Source organism: Spodoptera frugiperda, chromosome 6 (genome assembly GCF_023101765.2).
Source record: "Spodoptera frugiperda isolate SF20-4 chromosome 6, AGI-APGP_CSIRO_Sfru_2.0, whole genome shotgun sequence".
Classification (NCBI taxonomy): domain Eukaryota; kingdom Metazoa; phylum Arthropoda; class Insecta; order Lepidoptera; family Noctuidae; genus Spodoptera; species Spodoptera frugiperda.
The window spans coordinates 61236-70765 of NC_064217.1; the positions used below are offsets into that span (position 1 = coordinate 61236).

Sequence of the window (9530 nt, forward strand, 5' to 3'; positions counted from 1 at the left end):
TTGCATTATTTTAATCGGTCCTTTTTTCTCTCCAGGGTATAAACAAGCGGTTCCAACGCCTGGAGTCCCACGTGGTGACGCTGGCGCGGTCGGTGGCCCACCTGTCCAGCGAGATGAGGACCCAGCACCTCGTCATGCAGGAGATGGACAACATCAGGGCTGAGATCGCCGCCCTCAGACATATGTACAAGTGAGTTTTGGTTCAGTTAGTTAGTTATCTCAAATCTTTAAGAGTAAAAGTCAAATTGGATTTCAATCATACCAAAAATGGTTTAAAAGGCCTTTAGTAAAGCTAAAATAGCAAAGTTCAAATGGAAATGAAATCTACTAATTATGATATTGAATGTGTCATCACATACATTATGACATATTAATATAGAAACTATCACTATTTACTCGTAAAGGTGATCTCGATACACCTTACAATCTTACAACCGAATCAGATACCGCTACCCAACCCTTAAAAGAAATTTACAAACAAACAGAAAGAACTCCAGCAATAACAAACGTCTCCTAATAAATAGAAACCATCTTTAGCAATTCCACATTCTATCACGATTTATCTTTACATTTCCAGATCGCAGCAGTACATTCGTTCAGGCAGCCACGGCCGTCACCTAGACCCCTACTCGTTCAGCAACCCTGACAGAGTGAAGCGGCTCACCAAGTTCTTCGGAGACGAGCCTCCTCTCATGAGACTGTTCCTCAAGAAACTTGGATATGAGGTGAGAAACAGCATTTTGACCATAATATCACAGACAACAGTATCCTACTGATAATGTTAAAAGCGAAAACTCTTCATTATGAGCACTGCTTCTACAAAATAACATCACAACTGGACATATAAATATACGGATTATTCCTGTGAGCTATGGTCAAAAGCTCTACTGATTTCAAGTCACATCAGGAGTCATATTGATGAACAGCGTGTGCGATGCTGTTAGCGGCCAACAAAACAGATCTGTTTTCTCCATGTAATTTCACAAACAACGCAAAATTTAAAACCATTCAAACTAGTAATCCAAGACGGATACAAGAAGCCACCACCAATGTGTTTAACCACTTAATCAAATAAATATTTGTTGTTTTTACAGAAATACGCAGCACTTTTAGAAAAAGAGAAAGTTGGTGCGGCTGAACTGCCCTACGTTGGTGAAGACAAACTTCGAGCCTTAGGTGTTCCCTTAGGACCCAGGATGAGGATACTGAAGGAAGCTGGCATCCACCAGGACCTACACCATATGTCCAGAGACGACCAACATAACACAACCACCACGCTAGCAATCGTTTAAAATTGAACTCTATGTTCTTGATTTAAGGACTTTAACGTGTTGTTGAGAAGACTGAATCTGTATCGAAGTAGCTCAATAAGGCGTGTATTATAGTTTGTAATTAGCTAAAGTATTTGTGCTAGGTACTGTGAAGGTAACGTTGATAGAATGAAAACAGTTTTTATTCTGTGAGGCAGAGAGTTCAAATTTTAATGATATTCCTTGAGTAGGAAAAATGACAAAATAATTTCATCAATAATTTCATTCAATCTCACACGATTTCCAACTTATAATTAGAAATTATAAACCCAGTTTTCCTCACGATGTTTTCCTTCAACTTTTGTCAGTAGTGTCTAAATAATCTTAGAAAATTCATAATAATTAATCGAAAAGCTCACATTAGGACTTGATGCTGATAAAAGAATATTCACAAAATGTAAAATCTGGCGAATGTAGTGAGCTACGTTTGAGCATAGCTATTCGCCAGCTATAATATAACTATTCCAATGAATAATCAATTTATTTTCTTTATAACATTAGTCCAATTCCTTCCTACTTTCACATCTATATTAGATTTACGGGTATTTAACAATGAACAACGAAAATACAACGAAACATAACATTTCAACACTCCACTATTTTATAAGATAAATGTAAGAGCATTAAATATTTGTTTACAAGTTTAAAATAACCAAACAATATCCATTATATATATATTACTATTTTTCTATAATTACTTGTAATGTGCATGAACGCCAGCATGTCAATCTATACCAATCAATTTTAGATTTTAAACTCTATGTTATTGTATCACGGTCGAAAATCTATTGAAGAAATTCACCAGATTGGAATATTTTGATGTGATGCGCGTCTGAATTTATTCGACCTAACAACAAGAGCTATATTATCTCAGTATTCAGAAAGTAAATACCAGGCTCTCTTCAATGCACAGACAATTAAGCTTTATTACAAAGACTTAAAGTCGAAAACAGCTTGAAAGTAGGCCGAATTATTACTTAAACGTAAATACTACATGTATCACTAAAATTATCACAAGTTATGTAAAGGTCTATAAAAATACCTAAATATAAACAGAAAGTTTTATAAATGATTAACTGATGTAGTTTATTTTATAAATGTTTCAGTATAACATAAAAAGAAATGTGAGGTTACTCGATCAATTTCAAGCCAAACTAGGAACCCATAATCATAAGCCGTATGCACGATGCTCGCTACACCTTCTATCAACCTGATTCAGGTCATATTTATAGTTCATTTTAGATTCCAGAATATCATCCATGGCTATGAATACAACAAATCCATATAAATTGACTTAAAATAATATAAAATGAGATTGTAACTGTATCTATAGTTTAGTGAAATATAATAAAGTACTCAGAAATGATATGCCAAAGAGTTTTCTCGGCGTATGTAAAAATATATGTATTAAAATGTATATAATAGTTTGTATATAGTAATTAATTAAATATTAAGTTAATTTAGTCGGTACACGAACAACGAATTGTAACAACGTACTCAGTTTTATAGTTATTTTATTCCCTCTGTATATTTGAGGGATGTTTATGTAAATAAAGATATTATTCAGTAAAATTTATTTTTTCTTTTTACCTCTATTGTAGGTACAATGGTGGTCACACCCGCCTGATTACCACACTAAGTTAATGTTTGCTTGCACCTCATGAGATCCGCTCTCAAGCCCCGCCCGATGATCTTGAATAGACGAATGAAGTGGGGTAGTGGACAGTGCCGGCGCAGGTAACTGAACAACATCAAACGAAGCACGGTCAGCAGTCACTAAGCTGCGACGTTATCACTTTTCTATTAGATGAGATATTTATAGGGTATGGCTAAATGTTTATGCTGGATTCAAGCAATAGACTTTTTTGATCAGGCGGCTCTGTCCTCCACTGTACATCTACAATACTTTGGCCATTTATTCTATTGACAAGTCCGTTCACAGCAAAGATTTTTTTAAAACTTTCCACTTTCTAGCTATCTATTTTATTTATAATTCAGTTCTTAGTAAGAACCCAAAACTTAAGTACCCAAGTACCGTAAAACATGGCAACTTTACCATATTTTGGAACAAAAATCGAAATATATTTTTAACCATAAGACGCATAGAAACCAAAACTATATATTTAGAATTGTAGTCTATCTGGCTCACTTTACCGTAATCGTCATTATATACAAACGCTTACTTTAGCCGTAGTAAAGAAAAAACAACATGGGTAAAGATACCAAATTTTTGGCAACTTTACCTACGCGCCGTATTCATCGTGTATTGCATATTAAAGAGTTGTTGAGGTACAGAGGGCTTCATCTAGGACCTCTTCGTATTATAATGCAAACAATATGAGGAAATCTATAAAGATAACGGCTACACAGACGTTCGGGAAAGTTGCCACGGGTTTCATCGTAATTTACATACAAATAATTTGTTACGCTCGGGGTTGTCAAAAAATGAGAATTATTTTTATGACATGTATATTTAAAAAAAAATATATAAACCTTAAACCTAAAGTAAAAAAAAGCATAAATATCTGACATAAATATTGTTCCCTTTTAAACTAAATTAAGTTCTAAAATTTTAAGTATGTATGTTTAAAATTGTAAAAAAAGGCTACAAAATAATGTTTAATCTTTTGACTTTTTAATTTTTTGACTTCACTATCTCCATAGCTAATTTTAACATTACTTTCGTATACTTTTTATATTGTCTAACTCCGAGTTATCTGCGGTTTTGTTTCATGTGAGCCATTTTGGCTCTAAAACAAAAGGTATTATTAAATACATTATAACTTATCATCCAGGATATTCACTATTATGCTGGGAAATTTAGGTATTCGAAAATGGTTACATACACACAAACAAGAAAAAAACATTTATTGCCAACCCTAACTGTAGGTAAAGTTGCCACAAAGCAGGCCGTGGCAACTTTACCTCTGTGTCAACATTTGAAGCGATTATTTATCAATAAATTAAAGAAAAAGCAATTGCTGACATTACAACAGTAATCCCAACTATATTATACATTCAAGATCAAAATTTCACTCACCTGTGACATATAATTAAGGCTCTGTGAGCACAATTTAGGAACTACTAACTTTTAGCCATTTTCAGCACTACACTGTGACGGCCATTATTGTATAATAACAGTCTTGCGTCTACGCAAAATATAGTAAATATTTCCTTTTAATGTCTAAAAAATACTACTAATACAAAACAAATTCTAGTGGGTAGATTTTTAGATAAATGAGTTTATACCGAATGCCTATAGTATGGTAAAGTTGCCAAGGGCCCGGTAAAGTTGCCATAGTTTACCGGTACTCGTTTTGATTAGACAAAACTAATACAAAGTAAAGTGCCCTGGGAAACGATTAAATCAACACATACATAGAAACAAATTACTACAAAACCATTAGCATTAGATTAGCAAACGAAGTGCATAATGAGTGCAAACAAATGCACCCAAATACAACACACTATTAGCAAATAGCATGCATTAGTGAGACGCACATTGACCGCCACAAACTCGGCTCAGACACAATAAACAGTGTCATTTATAATAGTTTATCGGTGACACGACGACGTAGGGTCGTAATGTCATCGTGGTCTTAATATAATCGTCCTGTTCGGCCGTACTGTCGTCACTTGGAGCCCGTCGGCATCATGGCTGTCCTACGTGTAGTCCTCTTCACTGCCCTGCTGGCTACAGCCCTCGCTGATGATGCAACGTTTGATAACTGTACTGAATGTAAGCATTTTTTACTTTATTTTACTCATAAATGTCGAGAAAGTGCTGAATTTTTGTATAAAGTGCATGTAATGACATCCAATTTGGGGATATTTTAAAGCCGGTCAACGAACTTGGAACGTTAAATTAGCCTATAGAAGGTTGAGTGATCTGCTGATTGTAATAGAGGTTTAAATCGAGCTAATATTTTAAAAATATTCCAACAGTCAACGTGCTTAGCTTCACATAAACTACATAGATTATTATAAAGCATTTTATAGTGAAAGTATGGGTACAATAGAGTGTCAGTGTGTGGGAATTTCTGTATTGAATATCTAGAATATTTCTGTATCGAATATCTTTAGCAGCTATAGGTAATAACAAAAATTTGTAGGTAGCATCCTCCTTAGTAATAAGATGGTGCGGTGTTCTTTAAATTAGAAAAAGATATTAAAATAATGTACCTATTTTAATATCTACGTATACTTCAACTCCATAATATAGTACATATTATAGAATTGAATTGAGTTAGAAATATCATATACTAGCTTCTGCCATTAGCTTCGCCCGCGTTCCCGTGCGATAAAAGTCCTATCATCCAAGTCAGCTCATACCTTATCTGTATACCTACCAAATTTCATCAAAATCCGTTCCATAGTTTCAGCGAGATTGACGGACAAACATCCAAACCACATTCTACTGATGTTGTGCTGATTAGTATCCCGTCAATCAATTTGGTAGCTTTGGTAGCAATTACCAACAGTTCATAGGCCCCGGTAACCACTTACCATAAGATGAGCCGTGTGCATTCTTGCCACCATCGTCGTGGTATAAAAAAAAATATAACCAGAAAAAAGCGGATAAATCCTGTTACGTTTTGTTTACCATCTTTATCGGGTGACGTAGAAATACTGGGTAACTATAATCTAGGTAATATAATTATGTGAAGTAATCAATAATATTATGAATAGAATGAGTGGTGTAAGTCTATAGGCTATTTAGTCTGAACACGTCAGTCTCGTCAGGCACCATCAGTGGGATTATAAAACATTTTGTTAAAAGAGTTAGGTACGATGAAACTTCTTTCTCGTCTATCTCCATAAAAATCTACATGGAATCAGTAGCCAGCTGGTTATTTTGCAAATCGTGTCTCAAAGCGGTGTTTAATAGAAAAACCACTGAAACAAACATATTATAGAAATTCTATAAAAGTATATCAACTTTTTTAATCATTTGCTGTAATTCATATTAATAGATTATTATTTATTGAAGAACTAGCTGACCCGGCAAACTTCGTACCGCCTCAAACAAAAATTAATATCTTTTAATCCTTCCCTGGCTTCCAAAAATATTTAATTCAAGACCAAAATTTGTCAAATGAACCAGCCGTTCTCGAGTTTTAGGAAGACTAATGAACAGCAATTGATTTAGATAAACTCATGCTTAAAGTGAACCCCAGGAAATAGGACTTAGTAAAAAACATAAGACGAAAGCGATGTGTAATCCAAAAAAGAGTAGAACAATTTAATCACACTTAAAATATGAAGTTATCTTTCTTGAAGTTGGGGTCAAATGGCAAGCCACGAACATATTTACGCAAGTACCCAAGTACAGCAGTACTTGAGCGCCCCCTATGGTAATATCAGTGAACTATGAGACGGATGTCAGCCGTAATCATAGTGATTGTCACAACACACGCACAATACACTGATAAAACTCAATTATTTTCTTAAACATTACTGTGAACTGTACATTTTTCGATAATGAGTTCATTAAGTGCAAACTTTAGTTTATAACTGTTTAGTAGAATAGGTTATTGTGATTAGAAACTTAGCTTCATGACGGTAACAGCGTCATCAATGCCTACGTTTGTCATATCACATTTATAGCCTATAAGTGGCCAATACTAACCAGGCTTCTTCTCACACAGCAAAGGTTTGAACATTAATCACCACGCTTGCTCAATTTCGGGGTTGGCGATTTCAAACTTATAATCAGAAGTTATAAGCCCAGGTTTCCTCACGAAGTTTTCCTTCACCGATAGTCAATGGTGTCTAAATAGTCTTAGAAAGTATACATAACTTGGAAAAGGTCACATTTAAACTTGTTAAATTGTTAAAAATTACCTTTAAATAGAGAATTCCTTGATATTTCAGCTGACGCCGAAGTGTGCCAAGTCTCAGCAGTGCGAGTGACGCCGTGCCGGAACCCGGGCAAGTCCTGCGGTCTCAAGAAAGGCACAGACGCCTCCATTTCCTTCGATTTCACTCCAAGTAAGTTTTAACTTAACATAAACATAAAAAATATTGTAAAATTGCTAACAATTTTGTTATGTGTCTGTTCCGTGCCGAAATCGACACATAATTTGTTATATTCATTGCGTTTTACGATTTTACGTGTTACTCGAATAACTTCAAGCCACGCTAGGGACTTATAGTTATGTACGTCCGTGACAAAATTAAATGAGGTGGCGAGGGTCGAGCAGTAACCTATTAACTACTAGAGAAATTGTAAAAAACATACAACACGTGACGATGGAGTTTCTTGCTTGTTCTTCTTCATTCGAAGCTATACCTTGGAGGAATTCACCTAGCTTTACTGTCAGACAGACGTTTCAAAATTAATGCTTTGACTTTGACTAATCTTAATATGGGTGATGTTAACAAAATAAAAAAAAGAAACTATATATAACAGTATAATCCAAAAATGTTTAATTTCTTCCAGACTTCAGCTCAAGCACGCTGAAGACGTACGTGTACTGGGACAGTGGTTCTGGTGACATTCCGTTCCTGGGCTTCGGGTCTGACGACGCGTGCACATACACGACCTGCCCCAGCGTGGCTGGACAGGCACAGACCCTCAACTACTCCCTGCATCTTCACAAGAAACTGCCATCGGTAATAACTTTTTTTTTATGTTATCGTCAAACAGTTTCAACCCATGTTAGAGGCTCATATTCATGAGTAGCATTTTGCAACACACGACGCGGCGTCAGTTACATGAGTAATCCGTAACTCTGTGCATGCATGCAACCTCTCGCCTCTTATCCCCGAAAGGGTAGGCAGAGGTGCACATTACGCCACGTAATGCCGGTATACAATGTACACCCACTTTTCATCATTTGTGTTTATAAGTCCCATGTAATAGGGGATGAGCCTGTTGCCATATACAGGGCACAATTCACGACTCCGTGATACTATTGAGAAATTTTCGAATAGCAGAAAAAAACCCAGTACCTACCTAATACTTTCCCCAATTTCCCAGTATGTCTCACTAATGTTATATTCATAGTGTTAATATTACTTTAATTATAGTTTCATGACATAATTTACCGTAATATAATTTTATTTTCAGGGTAAATACAAGCTGAAGTGGAAGGTTTGGGATGATACCCAGAAGGAACGTCGATGCTGTTTCACCACCGACATTAAGTTGATTAAGTAATATAATTGTATCTAAATAAATAATTATTTGTATATACTTACATATCTACTCTGTTGTTTCATTCATCACCACCAACAGTACGTGGTACTCAACTGATGGATTTTGGTCCTCCTCTATATAAAGAATCGAACATCGAATCTCCTCAGATCAATCTTAGCAAGCGGATTGGAGATCACATTTTAAAGCTGGTTTGTTTTAAAGTCAGAGAAGATTTGTGATATCAGTTTTACCATTTAATTTAAATTATATAATAATTATACATTACCACTATATTCAAATTAAGTAACAAAACAATTTAAGTTCAGGTTTTACGATGTGAAGGGTGTAAAGTTGTTAGAGCCGAAAGGAATAAATAAATATATGTAAATAAATACAAGTGTGGAAGCGAGCACCATAACCTGTCACGAAACGCCTGTTTAATAAGTTGACTGCACGGTTGACGCTGTGCCAAGCTTTGCCACTGTCTCAAGTTCATAAATAGAGGTATTAAAAATCACTAAGTAGAAAATCTGTTTTCAGTATTCAAAGGTTGATTCTCGTGTTTTAATATTTCATTGTAAATTATTACGAGTACAAACATGGGTTTGAATTACTCCTACATCATGGAATGATTCTCTCACTCCATTCCAATGGTTTGTACCTATATGCATACCGAGTCTTGAGGCGTCTGGTAAAAACTATGTAACGGCTATGTGGAAAAATAGAGGCTATGAAGAAGAAGAGGATAATAAAAGAAAAATTGAAGTAACTGTGTGAGGAATTTATTTATTCATGTATTTGAACTATCAGTAGGTAATGTATTGGTACATCTAGACATAAAAATATATCTTTTTAGGTTATACTATTTTAATGCGCCTATATTGTATGGTCATCAAGATTAAGAGTGTGTATGAATTATCAGATCAATCAGACGTCATAAAGAGGGTTAAATTCCAGTTACTAAACTTGACCAAAACAAATAAACAGGTTAAGCTAAATACCAATACGAAATGATAAAAGACGACCCGGAGCTGCAGACTACCAAGCTGGTTACGAGGGCTCCGGCTCTGAGAGCAGGC

The 9530-nt window shown here is 35.2% G+C and overlaps 2 protein-coding genes across 3 annotated transcripts in view; both read left to right on the forward strand.

Moving 5' to 3' along the window:
• LOC118267492 (PHD finger protein rhinoceros) overlaps positions 1-2857 on the forward strand; it is a 60388-nt gene extending 57531 nt beyond the window's left edge. For both annotated transcript variants that reach the window (XM_050694135.1, XM_035581517.2), the window contains exons 13-15: positions 36-190; positions 578-725; positions 1095-2857. In XM_050694135.1, the coding sequence (XP_050550092.1) occupies positions 36-190; positions 578-725; positions 1095-1292 (501 nt within the window). In that variant the 3' untranslated portion in view covers positions 1293-2857. The remainder of the gene's footprint in view (positions 1-35; positions 191-577; positions 726-1094) is intronic.
• Positions 2858-4881: 2024 nt separating this feature from the next.
• LOC118267493 (MD-2-related lipid-recognition protein) lies at positions 4882-8520 on the forward strand. The gene is made up of 4 exons (XM_035581519.2): positions 4882-5049; positions 7185-7301; positions 7753-7925; positions 8383-8520. The coding sequence occupies exons 1-4, from the start codon at positions 4965-4967 to the stop codon at positions 8470-8472; spliced, it is 465 nt and encodes a 154-aa protein (XP_035437412.1). The 5' UTR covers positions 4882-4964; the 3' UTR covers positions 8473-8520.
• Positions 8521-9530: the final 1010 nt, after the last annotated feature.

Bases quoted from the DNA above. Each gene is read 5' to 3' on its own strand.
- LOC118267493 (XM_035581519.2), top strand. From the start codon at position 4,965: ATGGCTGTCCTACGTGTAGTCCTCTTCACTGCCCTGCTGGCTACAGCC. The intron at 5,050-7,184 runs GTAAGCATTTTT...TTGATATTTCAG, and splicing joins GTTTGATAACTGTACTGAAT to CTGACGCCGAAGTGTGCCAA. The intron at 7,302-7,752 runs GTAAGTTTTAAC...AATTTCTTCCAG, and splicing joins TTCCTTCGATTTCACTCCAA to ACTTCAGCTCAAGCACGCTG.